Below are 22,392 nucleotides of genomic sequence, written 5' to 3' on the forward strand. Positions count from 1 at the left end.
TCTCTGTTGTTTTTACTGAAAATTCATGTATATTGTATTACTGCGGATTTAAAGGCTATATGCAGGGATTTGAATGGTAACCAAAAAGAAAAAAATTTGTAAGTAAAAGTTTTGTTTTAGCTGGGCAGGCCTCGGCCCACCAGGCCCAGCCTATTGGCTGGTCTGAGGCAGGTCGGACAGGCCCCCTGCCAGACTGGGTTTTTGTGGTCTAGTGAGCAGACCAGCCAAATCAGTTCAGCTGGTCAGGCCCGGCCAGTCCTGACCCTGTTCAGCTAGGCCTCGACAGACCTGACAGGCTTGTCGAGCCCGCTGAACCCAACCGAGTGGGCTCGGTTGGGCAGGCCCAATGCTTTTAAAAAAAAATTATATATATATATATTCAGATTGGAAACTTGACCAAATTTTTCCAGTTTATGCATATTGTTGTTACCGATTCAAGCTTGAATAGAGATTCAGTCTAATCCACAAAATTTCAGATTTGTTAATCAAACAGGGCTTGGCTTTATGCATGTAACAGAACAAAATTTTTGCATGTTTGCACGCTAGTATATCATGCTGAATCGAAGTGTTAATACACAATTGTTCTTATGTGCATGTGCATTCATGAAATTGATGTGTTTTGCATGCAAGTAATTGCATGAATATTCACATGTTGTAATTGAGATGATTCATGAATGAAAAAATGTATTTGACATGAATATGTGTACTGAATGAAAGCATGCATTTAACATGAAGGTGTGAACTCATGTACATGCATATGAATATTATTGGTTCATGCACATCTTTAAACTGGCATAAATAAATGTGAATTGAGAAGCATTAAAAAGGAATGCATAGTGGCATGTTATTTATGATTTTTGCATATGAAAGCATCGATGATCAAAATGGATTGTCACGGGCTATGTGAGCCTTGAGCATGTGTTGCTCTTTGTTTTAGTCGTTCCATGCATTGCAAAAATCAAATGTGATATTATGGTTTTAATTGCATTATTCTATGTTGCAACGGGTGATAGTCTCGTGAAGAGTTTCTCATGTTGACTTGCGAGCTTGTTTTATTAATTCTGCATGTTGAATTGTAAATTAAAAGAGATGAATTAATAACAAGATAAAATAAATTAAAAAACAGTGTAATCTACGTTTCCTTGATGTCCCTTCTATAGTATGGGAATCTTGGACATTACGGTTTTAGAGAACTGTGAGGATACTAAAACTCCTTGTGCATTGTTGTTACCCTTGAACCCGATATTGAGGTTCTTGTCCTGAACACGGTTTTAGGGAGAATCTGTCACTTTGTCTGGGGGTGGTGTGTAGACACAGCTATTGTTTTGGTATATCAAGAAGGTGGCACTTCTAGATTTGGATGTCTCTAGTGTACCGACATTAGATTTGGATGTCTAATGTTCCGAAGTCTATTTTGGTTGAGGGCTAAGTTTAGAACTCAATAATAAAATACTAAGTTACCCTGGGAACCCTACTTGACCTCAAGATTTTTTACCCGTTTGGAGTATCTGCGGGCAACGGTGATTAATAAGAGAAACTTAATTTTTGTGCATTTAATAAGAACATGCATATGAAAAAAAACTCTGATAAAAAATAATAATTTATTCATGCATTGCACTGAAATCATGCATATTTCTACTATGCATTAGATCATGCATATTTACTTGTTTCCTTAATTATGATATATTGGTGAATGCATGATGTTTGTTTCTTAATGCATGTTAAATGATTGTATTGCTTAATTTGTGGTTTCTGTTGTTTATTTTGTCCATCATGCTTAATAATTATACCTTATTGCATAAATAGTTAATTGAGTTATGAATTTGTTATAATTGCATCTCTCTAAAATATTGCATGAATCTTATTTATTTTCTTTACTTATTTGTTTCATTAGAGGTATTCGTACACAAAAATCTTTAGATTCTGACACATATACTTTTGTATTTTTTGCAGCCTCAAATGTTGTTAAAATGTATTATTCAATCATTGCAATCATATATATATATTATATACATAAAGAATGATACATTTACATATATGGTATATATGTATACGTATCTTCCTAATTATATATATATATAAAATATATATTTCTCTATTATTAGCCGTAGGGGTAGTTTAGTCATTTTACTTAATTTTACACATATTTTATCTAACGAATATGGTTATAATCTTTTTTTATTTTTTATTTTATCTTTTTTTTTTTGTACTTCTCAAAGTACATTGGGGGGCCCTCTCTTAAAGACGTTGGGCCCCTCCAACGATCACAATACCGTTGGAGGGGCTCCAACGTCTATAAGAGGAGCCCCCCCCCCCTCCTTGCTTCTCCTTGGTGTTATAAATAGGGGACTTACCCTTGTATTTTGATTATTCTTGTGGGAGCTTTAGCTCCATTGTAAAAGGGTTTCTACCCTATTTCAAATAATAAAGAAATATTCTTTTAGCCTTTTAGCTTAACTCCTTTGTGGGTTTATGGGTTTAGCACTTTATGTGCTCTTGGTTACCCTTTAGTAGGTTTGTGTATTTGCACCTTGGACCTCCACCCCCGCCCCGTCTCAAAATGATTATCCCCATCCCCCCTTGCCCCGCCCCAACCCCGACCCCGACCCCTAACAAGAATAAATAAATAAATAAATTTTCAAAAATGACATAAACATACAACCCTCACTCGAACGCTGCATCATCTGAACAACAAATCGAACCCGATCACAACCGTCATTTCCAAGGCATTAAATCAAGCTCAAAAATGCACAAAATTTTGAAAAACAAAAACAAAACTATCAAAAACTCAAAAATGCTGAAAATGCCGTCAAATTAGCCAAAACACCACCCATACAGAAATCAAAACCCTAAAAACCCCTCAAAATAACCTGATTCCTCTCAAAACCTCATTCCATACACCAAATCAGGCATTTACAAAACAAATAACCAAAAATACACAAAATATATATATATAATAACAATCACAAAAAAAAGAAAAATCGTACCTGTAAAAGAAGTCCAAAACCTAGCTCGATTTGTCACCGTCGACGATGAAAACTCCACAAAGAAAAGGGAGGAAACTCCTTTTCCTCGGCAGGAAGAGGGGGCGATCCCTTCACGGAGAGCGAGAAATCGGTGGGAGGTGGAAGCGTTATGAAGGGTCGGACCGAAGGAACACGGATGGAATTAAGGAAAAAGAATTGAATGAGGGGAGTGGAAATGCCATCATGAGAAGCAAACGCCTCTCTTTCTTCTTTTTCGCAGAGAGGAGGAGGCGAATGCGGCAAAGGGAGACTCTCTCTCTCTCTCTCTCTCTCTCTCTCTCTCTCTCTCTGGGCGGCGAGTCGGCGACTGACTCTGTTTTTTTACTAATACGATTTAGGGTTAGTTAGTATATATAAATGTGGTTTTTTTGTAATTTTATTACTTAGGTTAGGATATTTTAGTAATATTATCAACGGAGATGGGGCAGGGCTGAGACGGGGTGGGGCGGGGGAAAGTGTAAGTCCATCCCCGCACGGGGATGAATTTTAACCTTCATCCCTGCCTCCATCCTCGTTTCATGCCCTTCATCCCCGGTCCAAACGGGGCGGGGCCCCGTTTTCCCCCGGTCCACTTCCATCCCTAGCTAATAGACGAGCTTTATACCTCTTAAGAGATCCATCACTCTTGGTTTTGACTTTTAACACCCATCGGCATCCTATAGTTTTATTTCCACTGGGAAGCGTTTGAAATTCCCAAGTGTTGGCTTTCCTAAGCGCTTTGAGTTCACTCTCCATGGCTTCTCTCGATTCAATACATCGTTTGGCATCTTCAAAAAATTTTGGTTCAAAATATGAGTGAATGGCACTTAAGCAAGCCCGATATTTAGGAGAGAAAGAATCAAAGGATACGAATCTAGAGGGAGTTCTTCTAGTTTTTTCGGTTCTTTTAGGGTTTGAATCATACGTGGAGATAGATTCGCTAGGTTCACTATATTGCTCAATAGCACTTCTAAAGGTGTGTCTATCTCCATGAGTATAGGTGATAGGGTCTCTAGTTATATTTTCTTCTTGAGAGGTAGTAGGGTTAGAATTATTATTGATTTCAACCACTTCATTGTCATTGTTATATGTTGATTCATCATCACTATAGATATCAGCTTTAGACAAATAGATCAAAAAGAAATGAATAGTCGACACTTTCTAAATGAGCTTCATTCTTTTCAAAACCACTATCATTTTCCAAAAAACGTTACATTCCTTGAGACATAATTTATCATTCTTAGTATCATAACATAGAAACTCTTTTTGGGTTTCGGAATAGCCAAAAAAAGCACAAGGAATGGCTTTTGGCGAGAGTTTATCATTTTTATATGTAAGGATAAAACACTTACAACCAAAAAGCTCTCAATCTAATATAATCGGGTTCTTTTTCATATAAAGTCTCAAAAGAAGAGATTTTATCTAAATTTTTGGATGGAAGACGATTAATAAGATAAGCCGCTTCGGTACAAAAAAAAATTGGAATACTTTGGGAAATGAGAAGGGTTCTAGTGGTTTCAATGATATGCCTATGCTTCCTTTCGGCCAAACCATTTTGTTGTGAGGTGTTAGAACACGATCTTTGATGGACAATACCATAGTCTTCAAGATATTTCTTAAATTCATTAGAGATATTCACCACCGGAATCGGTCTTAAATATCTTTAAATTACTATTAAATTGATTTTTAATCATCATATGATATGATTTAAAACATAAAAAGACTTCATGCTTATGTTTGAGAAAATATATCCAACAATATCGTGAAAAATCATCTACAAAAATCACATAATAGGCAAAACCTCCCTTGGATATGACGGGTGTCGGTCCCCAAACATCCGAATGAATAATTTCAAAAGGTTTAGTGGTAAACATAGATCTTTGTTCAAAAGGCATACTTCTCATTTTTTCAAAAATGCAATCATTACAAGAGAAAATACTTTTACAAAGATTTTTAATAAAGTCTAAATAGGATAACTTGGTGATGTTGGGATGACCAAGTCTTTTGTGTCAAACATTTATGCCTTTATGTTGGGCCACATTACAAAAGGGGGTTTTCAAAATTTGAAGAGAGTCCACATAGTATAGTTCTCCCTTCCTAGAGCCTTCCCCAATCAACCTCCCGGACCGGTGATCATATATTAAACATTTATTAGATGATAATTGAATATCACACCCAAGGTCCGAAAGTTGAGAGACGGAAAGTCAGTTTAAATACAATTTTGGTATAAATCTAATTTTAGGAATAAAAAAGTTTTGAGTTTTAAAATTTTCAATTCCCTTAATTTCAAGAAAAGTGTCATCCGTTGTTGAAACAAAAGATGGTGACGAACTTTCAGAACATTCGAAAAGAGAGCAAATGTTTGAAGACATGTGGAATGAAGCACCCGAATCCAAAAGCCAAGAAGTTTTACCTGGAGGAGTAGACACGGCGGCACCGAAAATAACTCCCTTGAGAAGAGGTTGAAGAGCTTCAATAATTTGATTGAGAGAGAGCTACATTTGTAGATTCCTCCTTTTGTGGTTGAGATATGGTGACCATTGCAAGTAATTTCTTTCATTTGGGACAAACCGGTTTGATATGACTCGGCTCTTTGCAAAAGTGACACACAATTTTACTATAGTCCCTTCTTCCGCCTTGACCACCATTGGTTCCTTGATTTTGGCTTTTAAAATGAGGTTTATATGTCCTCAAGTTGTTCCCAGGCCTAGAAACGGCATTTGCTCTATCACATTCTTCTTAATTTGTGGGCATTGCAAGAACACTTAGATTTTGCTTGCTAATGCCCATACGAGTTTCCTCTCCACTTAATTTTGTAATGACATCTTCAAAAGAGAGAGGTGAAGGAGGATAGAAGAAAAGATCTAATTTGCTCAAACTCGGGCCTTAGCCCATTCAAAAAGTTAAAAAATTGATCTTCTTCAAGTTGTTTATGACGAAACTCTATGGCTTCTCCACTCCATTTGGGTTTGAGCATAGCAAACTCATCCCAAACAGAAGAGAGTTCGGCAAAATACTCCCTTATAGTCATTTCTCCTTGAAGAAGGGTTAGCGCCCTCTTTTAGAGGTAATACCTATGGGACAAGCCCCTAGAAGTGTACATCTTCTCAAGATACTCCCACGCTTGAGAAGCCTTTTTAAATTTTATAATATTGGCGTTAATTCTTGTCTGAACGGAAGAGAAAATCCATGACAAGATCTTGAAGTTATTTATTTCTCACTCCTCATGTTTTCTACTATACTCCTCAAGAGCCTTAGTTCTTTCATCTCCCTTAAGAATTTTGATTTTGCCTTATTGAATCAATGTAATTTTAGGCTCTGATTCCGGAATCGAGCCTTGAACGTAACCCCAAAGCCCTTTTCTTTAATGTGGGCTTCCATATTTCCGGCTCATACGTGATAATTGAAGTCATTTAGCTTGAAACCAAGAGAAAAATGGAGTCTTTTTTATCCATTAGAGAGGTAAGATGAGAGAAAAGAAGATGTACCACAATAAGATTTTAAATTTTACTTGTTGTAGTAATCTTCTAAAATATTGGATGAAGAGGAGCCCTTATGCCAATCACCAAAAAGTTGAAGACACGCTTTTCGAGGTACTCGATATTGTGATGAACGGCACAAATTTCTTTCTCCAAGCGACCTTGCTCTGATACCATGTGAAAATCTCTATAAAAAGAGATTTTTATTAAGGATGGTAGTCGACCAAGGGTATTTATGTCACTGCACTGTTGTATCTCTATATTATGTATTATGCTTGTATCTCCTCATGGGTCAGGAGTTTGGGTCTGGAGCAGACCTGTTATCTATTGTTACTTTAGACCCATAAGTAATATAAAGATGTATTAGGGCACGTTCTCAAGAAGTGAACGAAGTTAGCCCTTCTTTGCTGCAGACGTCTCCAACCTCTTTCTCTCTGGTGCTACTGCGTGAATGCAATGTGGGTGATAAAACCTAACATGGTATCAAAGCAAGTTCGCCTGTGACTTCCATACAAAGTGTGCAGGACGAATTCCAGCGAGAGTGCCCTGCGAGATTCAGATCTTTTGTCATAAACAGGTTGGGTGATTCATCTTTTCTTCGATAGCCTTCATCCAACCCTAAACTGCTATCCTTAGCCATCATCCTTCTTCTCTTTCATTTTATCCCTTCTTATTCATCATCTACGTCATCAGACCTGGTCATCGTCAGACCTAGTATCAAGTTCTTCAACCCTAGGTCTGATCGGCAAACCCAAATTTGGTTGCCATCGGATCTGCTCTCTTTTCTCCTTTGTTTTTGTTTCTCAATACTTTAAAGGGACCCTATCTCGATACGTCTGTTGAGTTTCAATACATATCCTAAACTGCAGCAGATCTGAACTATTTCAGATTTACCCCAAAATTGCGTCAGATCTGAATCTTCTTGTGTCAGATCTGAATTGTTTTGCATTTACTGGATTGTCAGATCAGATTATAACAAATCCGATTTCATATCAGACTGATTACGGTGCTTGTTGTTATCTGAAAAAGGTTTGAGATAAAAAAAAAAGGGAGAAACAGCAAGCACGTTTACTGCAATCTTGGGCAGATTTTACACGATTTTACACATCTATTCACAAATTTTTCAGTCTTATCCTCACCCACTGTTCTTCCTTCTTTTTTCATCATTATGGATTCTCCCTCTTTGCCGTCTAGTTTTCTCGAACAACTCATTTCTGAAAGGCTCAACAATTCAAATTACTTGACCTGGAAAAGACAGATCCTGCCATTTATCAGGAGTCTGGATCTCTCTGGGCACCTTGATGGGACAGTCCGCGCACCACCCGAGTTCATCATGCAGGAACAATAGGGTGACAAAGAAGATGCCTCCAGCACGGTAATTCGCAATCCAGATTTCACATCATGGAGGAAGAGAGACCAAGCAATCGTAGCATACATTACCTTCACTCTCTCTCAAGAGGTATTGGTGAGTATTCCCGATGAATGCTTTGCTTTGGAGCTGTGGCAGAAGTTAGCTAAGACATATTCACAGATTTCGGAGGCCAGGATTCTTCATTTGAAAAGAGAGTTCCAATTGTTAAAGAAGGAAAGCCTTACTGTGACAGAGTACATGAATCGAGTCACGACTATCACAGATTAGTTAGCTATGGTGGGTTGTGAGATCCCTGACAGAGAAAAGATGCAACAAACGCTGAATGGTCTTGGGCTCGATTATCACATGTTGATTACATCATTGTTATGTCTGCCATCACTACCAAACCTTGAAGATCTCCGTGCAAAGCTACTACAATATGAAGTCACCATTAAAGGGGAGACCTTTTCAAATCACAGCAGTCACGAGGTAATGATCATAGGGGTGGGATCAGAATGGGGGCGGAAATCCTTCCGTGGAGGACGTGGACAAGAAAGAGCTAATTTTGGAGGACGTGGATTATTGCCTACTCTAAATAATCAATTCAACTCATTTTCCAACAATCAAGACTCCAGACATATACCAACATGCTATTTATGTAATAAGAGAGGACACATTAAGGCAAATTGCTGGCATAACCCTCAAAACAAAGAAAAGATGAATGGGGCTACACTTCCCAGCAAAGGAAAAGAAATAGGGGGACCGAAGGATGAGGATAAGGACAATGTGAAGAACCTCTTGATTTCTGTAATTTCAGGGTTGAGTTTCAAACATAATGAACAAGGAACATGGTATATTGACTCTGGAGCGGCAGCACATGTTACAGGTGATGTTGATAAGATCTCAAAACCAATTTCCTATTTTGGAAAATTCAGCATTAAGACAGGTGATGGTACTCTTCACCCTATATCACATGTTGGAACCGTTGACCTTCCTCTTTCTAATTCCTCCCTAACTTTGTCTAATGTTTACCATTCCCCGGGCATAGTTAAAAATATTGTTTCTGTGTCTAAACTTGTTGACGATACTAACTCTTTTGTTGAATTTACTTCTTTTGTATGTGTTAAGGATCTTTTTACGAAAAAGATGCTCGTTGAAGGGGAGCGACAAGGAAATATGTATGTCCTCAAGGAGTCTCCATCTTCAGTTCGTGTTGCTTCACCAATCTCATCAATTGTTCAGTCAAAATTGTCTCAAGATTTTCTTAGTTTGTCTAAGTGTAATAAGTCAGAAGTTTGGCATCGTCGATTGGGTCATTGTGGTCGTTCGTTTATTGAAAAGCTTGTGTCAGAAGGGCTTGTTCCAGAGTTTAGTTTGAATAAAAGATCAGAAGAACCTCTTTGTTCCAGTTGTCAGTTGTGTAAGAGTCATGTACTCCCCTTTCATTCAATAAATCAAAGAGCTTCAATTCCTTTTGAAATCATATATTCTGATGTTTGGGGCCCTGCTCCTCAGACCTCCTTATCTGGCAGCCGCTATTATGTCATTTTCATTGATAGTTATTCTAGATTCACCTGGATATATTTTATGAAACACAAATCTGAAGTATTCAAAATCTTTTGTTCGTTCCATGCCCTTGTTTATAATCAATTTTCATCCAAAATCCAACATCTCCAATGTGATGGAGGAGAGTATTTATCACATGAATTTACTGAATTTCTCCAAAAGAATGGTATCAATCGTCGTATATCTTGCCCACATACACCACAACAAAATGGTGTTGCTGAAAGAAAACACAGGCACATCGTGGAAAGTGCCTGAAGTATGCTCAACGACTCATGTGTTCCCTTGAGTTTATGGACAGAAGCTTTCCACACAGCGACATATGTCATAAACCGTTTGCCTATGAAATTGCTTAAAGATAGATCTTCATATTTTACTCTTTTTCAAAGACACCCTGATTATAACGAAATGCGAGCTTTTGGTTGTGTCTGTTATGTTCACATTGGCAGTTCTCAACGTGACAAGTTTCAAGACAAGGCATGCAAGTGCTACTTTGTTGGTTATGCTGACCAGTACAAAGGGTATCGGTGCTATGACCCAACCTCTCGTCGCATTAAAGTCTCACGGAATGTTGTGTTTGATGAGCTCATTGTTGGAGAATCAGATAGAGCAGCAAAGCAGAGTCAGGGAGAGAAGCAAGCAGAGCAGAGAAAAAGGGATGAAGTGTATGAACCGTGGATGGCTGCAGAATTTTTTGATCAGACGAAAACACAAGATGACTGTTCGTGTAAATCACCAACTATTGCGCAAGAAGAGGCCGACAAAAATTCTCAGATGGAGGGAGTCACAGATTCCCAATTGAGTGTACCATCTACGTCTGATGGTAATACAAGATTCCAGGGACTTGTCTATACAAGAAGAAATGGCCACAATAATGACTCATGCCCTGACGTTCAGCCTCGAAGGTCTGGAAGAGCCCGTCATCCCATTGAAAGATGGGTAAGTTATGATAACTTCTCCATGGATTTACAGTTGTTTATTTCCCAGATTGAAAAACAAGGGGAACCAAACAATTTTGTAGACGCATCTAGATCAAATAGGTGGATAGAGGCCATGAACGAAGAAATGCAAGCGTTGCACGAATGTAGAACTTGGGAAATTGTTCCACGACCTTCGCACAAAAATGTAGTAGGATCCAAGTGGGTCTACAAAATCAAATACAGGCCCGATGGATCTGTTGAACGGTATATAGCACGTCTTGTGGCTAAGGGTTTCACTCAAGAATATGGACAAGACTATGATGAGACATTCAGTCCAGTTATTAAAATGGGTACTATTCGACTGGTTCTATGCTTGTCAGTACAGTATAGATGGACTCTCTATCAGCTTGATGTCAAGAATGCTTTCTTGCATGACGATCTAAAGGAAGAAGTGTACATGGAACAACCATCTGGATATGCAGAACATGGTCCCAGTTCACATGTCTGAAAATTACGAAGGGCTATTTATGGTTTGAAACAAGCATCTCGTTCATGGTTTGATAGTTTTTCGCTCGAAATTCAGTGACATGGGTTTCTCAGATCTCAACTTGATCACTCCCTGTTTATCTATTGGCATCAACAGGTCAGCACTCTACTTCTTATATATGTAGACAATATTATTCTCACCGGCAATTCGGATGAGCATATAGAGATCATCAAGGACTTACTGGGAAGAAAATTTAAAATGAAAGATTTAGGCATATTGCGCAATTTTTTGGGAGTAGAAGTGGATCAACAAAATGAAACCTTATCCCTAACTCAACATAAATACACAATGGATTTATTGGATAAAGCAGGGATCAGAGATTGCAGGCCGTTGTCTACTCCTAGTGTGTTGAATCATAAGCCCAAGATGGAGAACCCTATCGTGATCCCAAGCAGTATCGTAGCCTTGTGGGAATGCTTCAGTACCTTACTTTTACTAGGCCTGATATTGTCTATGCAGTAAATCAGGTATCTTAGTTTATGCATGATTCGTGTACCGAACACATGAATGTGGTTAAAAGGATTCTTCGATATTTAAAAGACACGATTGGAGATGGCTTACTTTATCATCGGTCTCAGGTTGAGGGGAGCAAACATCAAATCACCGTATATTCAGATGCAGATTGGGCTGGAGATCCAGATGACAGAAAATCAGTTTCGGGATACTATGTGTTTATCGATGGAAATCTGGTGGGGTGGAGTAGCAAGAAGCAACGAGTCGTTGCTCGATCCAGTACAGAGGCAGAATATCGGTCTATGGCGGCAGCCACCGCAGAAATCACTTGGATGAGGCATATACTGGACGAGATAGGAGAAAAGTTTTTGCCTACCACACTCTACTGTGATAATCAAAGTGACATTCAAATTTCGTTTAACCCCATTCATCACGGTCGTACTAAACATATAGAAATTGATCAGCACTTCATTCGTTAGAAAATTAAAGATGGAGAAATTGACCCAGTGTACATCTCCACTGAAGATCAAGTTGCAGATTTTTTTACCAATGGTCTCACTAGTATACGTTTTTGGTACTTAAAGGGCAAGTTGTCCATGGTTCAAAACCGTGCACAACTTGAGGGCGGGTATTAAGGATGGTAGTCATCCAGGGGTATTTATGTCACTGCATTGTTGTATCTCTATATTATGTATTATGCTTGTATCTCCTCATGGGTCTGGAGTTTGGGTCTGGAGCAGACCCATTATCTATTGTTATTTTAGACCCATAAGTAATATAAAGATGTATTAGGGCACGTTCTCAAGAAGTGAACGAAGTTAGCCCTTCTTTGCTGGAGACGTCTCCAACCTCTTTTTCTCTGGTGCTACTGCGTGAATGCAACGTGGGTGATAAAACCTAACAATTTTGTGTATAAACACAATGCTAGAAACACGAAGTGTGCACATAGGCACAAAGGAGAACTCTCACAAGTGCACAAAGGCACGGATACACATGCATAAAAGCATAAAAAATATCAACTTCAATATATTGGGTCCCAAAAGGGGCTTTACAAAAAGATAAAAAAAGGCTAAAGGGGATCACCCCTATTTATAAGCATTGGAGACATGGGAGGCTCCAATACATACGTTGGAGCCCCTCCAATGGTTAGAAATGTAATCGTTGAGGGGGCTCCAACATGTGTATTGAAGACCCCCTCATGTCACATCAGTCAAAAAGTAAAAAAATAAGAAAAAAAGGAAAAAGAAAAATACAAAAGGAAATTAAAAATGAAAAAAGTACAATCATATTCTCAAGTGAAAATATGCATAAAATATGTGAATTTACATAAATACCCTTATCGGGTTTGAGATATATATATATATATATATATATATATATATACTTAGATAGATACATATATATATATATATGTATCTTTCTATATATATATATATGAATATATATATATAAGAGACTACATTTTAACACTTATCACATGGGATACCACCTCAGTGGTGAAAAACAAAATGAAATTGTTGAAAAAAAGAATATACACACACGGGAAACTACAAGAGTCTTGTTGTTTAACAGTGAAGTGCCTAAGGAGTTTTAAGTTGAGGCTATTGGAGTTGCAGTACACTTGATAAATAGGATGTCGTCAAGAATTATTGGAAAAATGTCACCATATCAAAAGCTTTTTGGAAGAGAGCCTGACTATGATATGTTTAGGGTATTTGGTAGCACCAGCTTTGTTCTTATCCCTCATTCTACAGATAAGTTGTCACCAAGAATAGTTAGTGTTGCTTTATTGGGTATCCAGAAGGGCATAAAGGATATAGATGTTTTGATCCTGTGGGAAAGAAAGTTTGAACTTCTAGGCATGTAGAATTCTTAGAGCACGTACCATATTATAAGGAAAAACATCAAATTCAGAGTCTTGAGTCTGTTTTCTCCTTCTTTGTCTCTTTTCTATAAAATCTTGAGAAAGAAAAGGAGAAAGAGTGGAATACCTATAGTAGAAGATCGCTACATGTCCCTACCCAATCTTTCCTTGAGCAGCACGATCAGCAGGATAATGACTTATCTGAGCCAAGTCCCAATGTTCCTCAAGCCGATCCTGAAGAGCAAGCATTTGAATCTTCCTTTGTTCCTCCTATTCCTCGGGTGCATAGAAGCTCCCATCCTTTAGTTCCTCCTTGCTTTGTTTCTTATGAGTCCTTTTCTGTTATTCAACAATCATTCTTAACCATGATTCAATCCTATTATAAACTTAAGTCCTATGTTGAAGTTGTGTTGGAGCCTGAGTGGCAGAAAGCTATGTGTGAAGAGTTAAGGCACTGGAAAGAATGAAGGCTCAGGAGTTGGTAAAGCTTCCACATAGGAAAAATGTGGTTAGATGCAAATGGGCATACAATATCAAAACCAAGGCAAACGGATCAATAGAAAGATACAAAGTTCTCTTGTAGCAAAGGGATACAGTCAGCAGTTCAAGATAGACTTTGTTGAAACTTTTGCACCAGTTGCCCGTATAACCACTATCAAAACCTTATTAACAATGGTTGTAGTTACAAGGTAGGACTTGTGGCAATTAAATGTCAAGATGCCTTTCTAAATGGGGATCTAGAAGTATACATGGAGTTGCCTCGAGGAGTGGTTGATAAGGAGAGCAGAGTGTGTAAGTTGAAAAGAGTTTTGTATGGTTTGAAGCATAGCCACCTATATCGTTAAAGGTAATTCTCGGCGAGGGTATTTTTCTGAGAGAATATCTTGACTATATCCCTTGGTAGAATATCTTGGGAGTTTAAAATAATGAAAAAATATAAATCAACAACAAAAAAGCTAAAAAAATAATAAATTATGAATTATTTTTCTTCCAAAAATATAAAGAACAATGTTTTAAAGGTTTTAAAATATAAAAGAAACAAAAAACTAGGAAATACAAACTTAAAATAAATAAAGAGTTTTTTCCAAAAATATCTCGATATTTTCTCTTTTGGCGATATTTTAAAAATATCGCAAGATATTACCCTTAATATCGGCTACCTTAAAATATTGGTATTTCTCGCGATATTTTCAAAATATTGCTGATATCGGGGACAATGGTTTGAAGCAAGCTCTAAGAGCTTGGTTTCACAAATTCAGTACTACAGTTATGAGATTGGAGTTCAAATAAAGCTTTCATGAGCCTATATTATTTGTTGCATCTTCTACTCGAGGACAGTGTATACTTTTGTTATGTGTGGATGACATGATAATTGTGGGGGATGATAAGACTATGATTGAGAATGTGAAAGCTCGGTTGGCGAAAAAAATTGAAATGAAAGACTTGGGCAAATTAAAGTATTTCTTGGTACTTGAGGTTGCATACTCTCAAAGAGGTTATTTTTTAACTCATCATAATTATGCAGCTGAACTGATTAACAAAGCGATGCTAAGTGAAGACAAAAAGCAAGTGGATACTCCTATAGAAGTCAACTACAAGTTAAAGAATTCATATGGTCAACTTCTTCATGACCCCACTGTATATAGACACTTAATAGGGAGTCTAATTTACTTGACCATCTCCAAGTCGGATATTACCTAGAGAGTCAATTCATGAGTGCCCCTAGATATTTTCACTTGGCAGTTGTATTGAGGATTATTAGATATATTAAGAGCATGATGCATTGTGCTGTATTCTTTTTTTTTATTTTCGTTAAAATTTAAGGCATTTTGTGATGCAGAGTTTGGGGGGGAAGTATGTCAAGACCGATTGAGTTTTGCATATTTTTAGGAGATTCTTTGATATCGTGGAAAAGCAAAAAGCAACAGAGTTGCTTTTTCCACAGTAAAAGCAAAGTATCGTGTTATGGCTCAGGTCACTATAAAGATCACATGGTTGAGATGGTTATTGCAGGATATGGGAGTTATTGTTGAGGGTATCACTACCTTGTATTGTGGCAATCAAAGTGCTATTCATATAACCAAAAATCCAGAATTTCATGAGAGGACCAAACAAATTGACATAGATTATCACTTCACTCATAGGGCCTACTTGGAAGGAATCATATCATTGTCTTACATTGGGACCGCTAGTCAGATAGCAGATTCTTTTACTAAGAGTCTACCTTTGAAAACATTCCAACCCTTTCTTTTCAAACTTGGAATGATTGTGTTCACATCATCTCAAGTTTGAGGGGGAGTGTTAAGGAATAAAGTTTAAATTACATGTATATGTGCTACTCCCTTTATTTTGTACATATGTGTATTCTAGAGAGGCATTTCTATAACATAGTTATAGTAGCCATAGTCAACTATTTTTGTCTTCTTGTGTAAGCTAAAGGGGACATTCCCTATATGTTGTAGCATTCATTCTTTTAAAGCTAATAAAGTTTCTTTCTTCAAGCCTCTTCTCAATCTTCTTCCTTGTGTGAGCTTCTTCTTGCTTGATAGATGCTATCAGTACAAAACCATGGTTGTCTTCAGAACTAGAAATAATGGGCGGATTAAAGGACACCATGATATCAAAGCAATAGAGTTCCAACCATGAGAGAGATAGCAAGGAAGAAGATGAGAGAGAAACTTCATTAATTCTGAAATGAGAAGAATACAGTCATATAAGGGGACTTTCCCTCTACTACCACTATAGGACAAAAACTGTTAACTCTACACTAACTGAGAAAGTACAAAAATAATCCTGGATAGAATGCTATATATATATACACACACACAAAAAGAGCCAGCACACAAGAATGCTAATATACATATGATACATAAGTCTCAACACATGACACCTTTAAATTTGATTGCAGAGTGCAAACTCTGTTGACAGAGATTGACTTTCATACACAACAATACACTTATTTTCCTGCAGCTCATTTAGAGATGCGAGAAAATTCTGTAAATCAGGATGAAGGATAAAAGACAGGGCATGCCACCATTTCTTTAAATATGACCTGACAACAAAATCTTATGAAAAAGTTCTAAAACCTGAGTAAGAAAGGCACGGGAAAAGTTCTGCCCAAGGTTGTGACTCGTTCCAGCTTGCAGAGCCTTTCGATCACCCATCATCGCTTCAATTGTGTAGGTTCGAGAAGCACCTGCAAAGGTTTCAAGTCTGGACTTTCTTCCCACAATAACAGGCATTGCAGCTTCCTCATAAGCAAATTTCTTATAAATATCAATCATCTGTAATGCCTGCAGTATAGAAATAACAAAATCTTAGTTGGGAAATATATGTTATATGTCTGTCAGTCTGATTCTTATTGTGCAGTAAGTAGAGACCTCTTTCTCTGCTTCAATTTCTGTGGCATGAGCCGTGTGTCCTTCCTGCCAGAGAAATTCAAGAGTCCTCACAAATGGTTTGGTACGCATTTCCCATCTTGTGACATTTGCCCACTAGCAATGCATGATGCAACAAATAACACCTCAGCAGGGTATTTTTATATAAAAAGGAAAAATAGAAGAATCTTAATAAAATAAAAAATGAAGAAATATCCAAAGATGACAAGCTGCAAAGTACAATTTAAGGTTTATATATATATATATATATATAATCATTCAAAGTACATGTCCAATATAAAGGATACTTCCAAAAAAAGATAGTTGTACTTCATGCGAATTGAAAATGCCAATATAGGCGCTCCAAATAAATGAAACTAAGACATGGTTAACAGTAATTTCAAAAACATCAGAGCAAAAAGAATTAAGTGAACTTTGTGTATTACTGTTGTGTTTTGTGTGTGTGTGGCGGTGTTGAGATGGGTGGATATGCATGTTTGCATGCACACCCCATATAAACAAAACAGAGATAAAAGTTTTACCTGATTCACCATGAGAGGAAGATCTCGGTGACTATGAATCCACTGGGTGAACATATGATTCACAATGGTTTCGCTAGTTGGTCGAACCTGTCCAGAACCTCAAAAGTACATTCCAAAGAAATAAAATGCAATGTTCAGACTACATCAAGGAAGATAAAATTGTCTGCCCTAATTTCAGAACATTAAAAAACAACAGCTTAGTAGAATCAAGTTAATAGAAAGAAAATTACCACGAGCTTTTCCTCAAGTTCTTTTCCACCTCCAATTGTTACTAGTGCTAGTTCTGGGCTAAAACCCTCAACATGGGCAGCCTCTTTCTCGATAAAAGAATAAGGTATAAACTGGTTTCAGGTTATAATGTAAATATCAGACACCCAATAATAAAAATAAAGCAGAAGATAAAATGTAATTCAAGAACCTCAGTTGGTTTATAACATTTTACAAATTGTAGAAGAACAATAGATAGTTAAAAATTAGCCTCTAGTAGGTGTGCTATCTTTTTCGAAAAAGAAAGATTAACACACACAGAAACATATTCCTTTTGTTTCTTTTGAAAGCAATGCATAACCCCCATTATGGTTAATACATATAATAATTGGTTTTTGGAAAAAGTCTACTGCTGCTCAACATGTTCCTTAATCTGAACAGGATGTCTGATTCAGGCATAATGTTAATTCAGTTTTGCATCCAAGGATACAAACTTGTTTATGCATGACAAGAAATTGCATGTAACATGGAAGCCTAAGAAGACAGCTTACTATTAAAGATAAATGCACCCCACATGAACTATGGCTCGTTTACCACTGAGCAGTGATATACATAACTGCACAACTCTGCTAAAATGAAAAATTATGCCAACTGTCATAAGCAACTGCAACGTCAAGGTGTGCAGGTGTATTGCTAACAGCCACATCCGCCATAATGCATTCAAGTTTAGGAGCATGATCACCAATACAAATTAAATATTTCTGCAAAGTCTATCAATTTATTATAGTTTCCGGCCTGCATATCCAAATCACACAGCAATATGGGAAGCAAAGAGAGATTGGGAGACAGCCATATTACTTAAAAAAAAAACAAATGGTCACCAGAGATTTTATTTAAAATATTTCTGCATGTTTCAAACATACTATGGGGATATAAGATTTGGTATACAGGAATAAATAGGAATAGGAATGAAGTAGGGATTGTTATGAGTCGTGAGTTTATAGATAATGTAGTTGAGGTCCGTAGGAAGGGTGATAGGATTCTACTTATTAAATTAGTATTAGGTATGAATATTATTAGTGTTTATGCACCTCAAGTAGGTTTAGATGATTCCATTAAGCGTCAATTTTGGGAAGATTTAGATGGAGTAGTACAAGGGATATCTTATGGAGAAAGGCTTTTCATCAGCGGTGACCTTAATGGGCATGTAGGCATTAGTAGGGATGGATTTGAGAGTATCCATGGAGGCTATGGTATAGGAGAAAGAAACGAAAGTGGAGAAAGGATTTTAGATTTTGGTTTGTCCTATGATATGATCTTAGCAAACACTTGGTTTAGGAAGAGGGAGTCTCACCTTGTAACATTTAAAAGTGGGGTTAATACGAGTCAGATAGATTTTTTCCTACTTAGAAAGAGAGATAGGGGTTGTTGCATCGATTGTAAGGTTATACCGGGAGAAAGTGTAGCTACACAACATAGAGTCTTAATTTTAGATCTTAGAATTAGACAATACCGCAAAAGGGATAGACATATGATAGATCCTAGAATTAAGTGGTGGGCACTGAAAGAAGCTAAACAAGGAATGTTTGTAGAGCGGGTAGTTAAGGAAGTTGATTGGTGTCTCGAGGAGGATTCAGAATCTATGTGGAATAAGATAGCGGGTGGCATGAGAAAGGTGGCTAAGGAGGTATTGGGTGAGTCTAAAGGCGGTGCACCGCTAGGTAAGGATACATCGTGGTGGAACGAGGATGTCAAATAAGCTATTAAGGTTAAAAGAGAGTGTTATAGAAATCTAAGTAAAAATCGTGATAATGAGAATTTGGAGAAGTATATGATAGCAAAGAAGGAAGCTAAAAAAGTAGTTCGGAACGCGAGGGATAAGGTATATAAGGAGGTTTATGACAAGTTGGATACCAAAGAGGGTGAGAAGGATATTTATAGGCTTGCAAAGATGAGAGATAGGAAATCGAGGGATCTGGGTATGGTTAGATGTATCAAAGATGAAACGCAAAGGGTTTTAGTCAAAGATGAGGAGATTAAGGAGAGATGGAAAGATTATTTTGATAAGCTATTTAATGAAAGTCATGCTCAGAATCTTGGAGACTTTTCAATTCCTTTTCATGAGATGAATCGTGACTTCATGCGCAAGATTCAAAAAAAAGAAATTGCAGAGGCTTTGAAGAAAATGAAATCAAGAAGGGCAGTTGGCCCAGATGGTATACCTATCGAGGCTTGGAAATGCTTGGGAGAGAAAGGTTTAGAATGGTTGACAAATCTTTTTAACAAGATTTGGCGGACAAATAAGATGCCTAATGAGTGGAGGAAGAGTATTTTGGTGTCTCTATATAAGAATAAGGGTGATATACAAGATTGCACAAACTATCGTGGTATAAAACTCATGAGTCATACTATGAAACTTTGGGAGAGGGTGCTTGAGTCTAGGTTGAGAAAGATTGTCATGATATCGGAGAATCAATTTGGTTTTATGCCTGGAAGATCAACTATGGAAGCTATACATCTTCTTAGACAACTTATTGAGAGAAATAGAGAGAGGAACAAAGATTTGCATATGGTTTTTATTGATTTGGAGAAGGCTTACGATAGAGTACCTAGGGACGTTCTCTGGTGGACAATGATGAAGAAAGGTGTTTCTCTCAAGTACATTAGTATAATTAAAGATATGTATGAAGGAGTAGTAACCAATGTCCGCACTTGTGGAGGGGTGACAACCAATTTTCCTATAACGGTTGGGTTACATCAAGAATCTGCTTTAAGCCCTTTCCTATTTGCTATAGTGATGGATGAGCTTACGAGATCAATTCAAGAAAATGTGCCATGGTGTATGTTGTTTGCTGATGATATTGTTTTGATTGATGAGTCTACAGCTGGGGTTAATGCTAAGTTAGAATTATGGAGACAGACATTGGAAGCAAGAGGTTTTAAGTTGAGTAAGAGTAAGACAGAATACATGGAATGTCGATTTAGTAAGCAACGAAGTAGTGATGGGAGTGTAGTGAAGCTTGATGAGCACGAAATGCCGGTGGATGATTCTTTCAAATATTTGGGATCTATCATTCAAAAGTATGGAGAAATTGATGGAGATGTAAATCATAGGATAAAGGTTGGGTGGATGAAATGGAAGAGTGCAACTGGAGTGTTGTGCGATCGTAGAATGCCATTGCGGTTGAAGGGAAAGTTTTATAGGACGACTATTAGGCCCGCTTTACTATATAGTACGGAATGTTGGGCTACCAAGAGACATCATATTCAAAAAATGAGTGTAGTTGAGATGCGTATGCTGAGATGGATGTGTGGAAATACAATAAAAGATAAGATTCAGAACGAGGAGATACGTAAGAAGGTAGGCGTTGCACCCATTGAAAATAAGATGAGAGAGAATCGTTTACGGTGGTTTGGACATATTCGACGAAGGCCTAATGATGCTCCAGTTAGAAGGATGGAGAAATGGGAAAATATATTAGTTAAAAGAGGTCGGGGTAGGCCTAGGAAGACATGGATGGAGGTGATAAGAAAGGATATGAATGCTTTGAACCTCACCGAGGACATGACATTGGATAGAAATGAATGGAGGAGAAGGATTCATGTGGAAGACCCATAATGATTTTCTTTGTTGGTTCATATCGCCGACCCCAATTGTTTTGGGATGAAGGCATAGTTGTTGTTGTTGTTGTTTGTTGTATGTTTCAAACATGCTATGAAAAAATAGCACAGCATCCACTAAATGCTCACGAAACTGTAGTATCTAAATTTCGATAGGCCTTCTGTGGGGGTCAGATAGAAGATCGTTTAGAAATTAGAAACCAAGACAAAGTATCAAAAGGAAGAGAAGATACTCATTATCATCAAACTTACAGCAACCACAACCGTTGAAGAATCATACAAGCGAGAGACATATCCCACAAACACAAAAGAAACCGACAAAATGGTAATCCGTCTTTGAAATCCCCTCTCATTCTTCTTTAGTACGAAATCAGGATTATCAGCGGAATACGGTCATGAATCAATCCATTCATAACAGAAGCATCTATCTTCCCACCAATTAAACAAAACCAAGAAAGCAACACCTATGGAAACTAAAGCCTCTTTCCAACGACCCATCTTCTCAAAAAGAGAAACAAAGGAAATACCTGCGGAAAATACATATTGCTGTGCCCCGTCTGCTTGAACTTCACGTTCAAGTAGTCCTGAGCCACACCCACCACCAAAACCACCACAAATAAGCGATACCCACAAACCGTTCTCGCCAATTCCAAAGAAATAAACAACCAGAACACAGAAAAAAACTCACCTGGATGGCTTCCCAGATTGCATACCCATACGGGCGGATGACCATGGTGCCGCGCACCGGCCCGTAGTCGGCGAGCTCGGCGTTATAGATGATGTCGATATACCACATATTGAAGTCCTGAGATCGAGGGGTGACGATGCCTTCCTTCGGGAGGGTGCCCCCGTCCTCCTTCCCCGTTTCTTGCTGGTTCTTCTGCTGAGTGGAGAGAGAAGAGAAACATGGGAACCGAGAAGGACGGTGGGCTCTCCGGAAGAAGGCAGGGGAAAGAGAGGAGAACGGGAGGATGGTTTGGGGGGAGGAGGCGAGGAGAGACATCGGGGGAAAGCGGAGAGCCACCATGGCCACACCCTTCTCTTCCACAGAGAGCTAAGCTTGACAGCTTACCCACCAATACCACCCTCTCTTGACTCCTCAGGGAGAGTGAGGTGAATAAAAACGGCTAGATGGCGCTTTTCTTTTGCTCCGGTGACTTGACTCATGGCTCGGTCCGTGCCCATAATTCAGGGGTGGGTCCAGCTGGGCTCGTGACGGAGAGCGGACTCGCGGTTTGGGCTGGTAAACGAACCGAGCAACTCTAGACTCGGCTCGGTTCAGCTCATCACAAACTCGTTTATGATCGGTTTATATGGCTGGCGAGCTGAGTCATGAGCTTCTCGGTTAGCTTACAGCTCAGCTCGGCTCAGCTCAACCAGTATAGATAAAATATAAAAATTTATGTATAATATATATTATTTTAAGTGTAATGTATAAAAAATGCATAAAATATATGAAAAAA

General features: G+C 38.0%; 1 protein-coding gene across 1 annotated transcript in view; it reads right to left on the minus strand.

Annotated features, from left to right (window-relative positions):
• Positions 1 to 22,032, minus strand: part of OVA6 (Class II aaRS and biotin synthetases superfamily protein) — a 35,382-nt gene extending 13,350 nt beyond the window's left edge. The window contains exons 1-6 of the mRNA XM_089984165.1: positions 21,618 to 22,032; positions 21,457 to 21,513; positions 17,332 to 17,442; positions 17,102 to 17,188; positions 16,563 to 16,676; positions 16,269 to 16,475 (exon numbers count right to left, since the gene is read on the minus strand). Coding sequence (XP_089840291.1) covers positions 16,269 to 16,475; positions 16,563 to 16,676; positions 17,102 to 17,188; positions 17,332 to 17,442; positions 21,457 to 21,513; positions 21,618 to 21,956 — 915 coding nt within the window. The 5' untranslated portion in view covers positions 21,957 to 22,032. The remainder of the gene's footprint in view (positions 1 to 16,268; positions 16,476 to 16,562; positions 16,677 to 17,101; positions 17,189 to 17,331; positions 17,443 to 21,456; positions 21,514 to 21,617) is intronic.
• Between the last annotated feature and the right edge of the window lie 360 nt (positions 22,033 to 22,392).

Source organism: Nuphar pumila, chromosome 13 (assembly GCF_984573655.1).
Source record: "Nuphar pumila chromosome 13, dmNupPumi1.hap1.1, whole genome shotgun sequence".
Classification (NCBI taxonomy): Eukaryota; Viridiplantae; Streptophyta; class Magnoliopsida; order Nymphaeales; family Nymphaeaceae; genus Nuphar; species Nuphar pumila.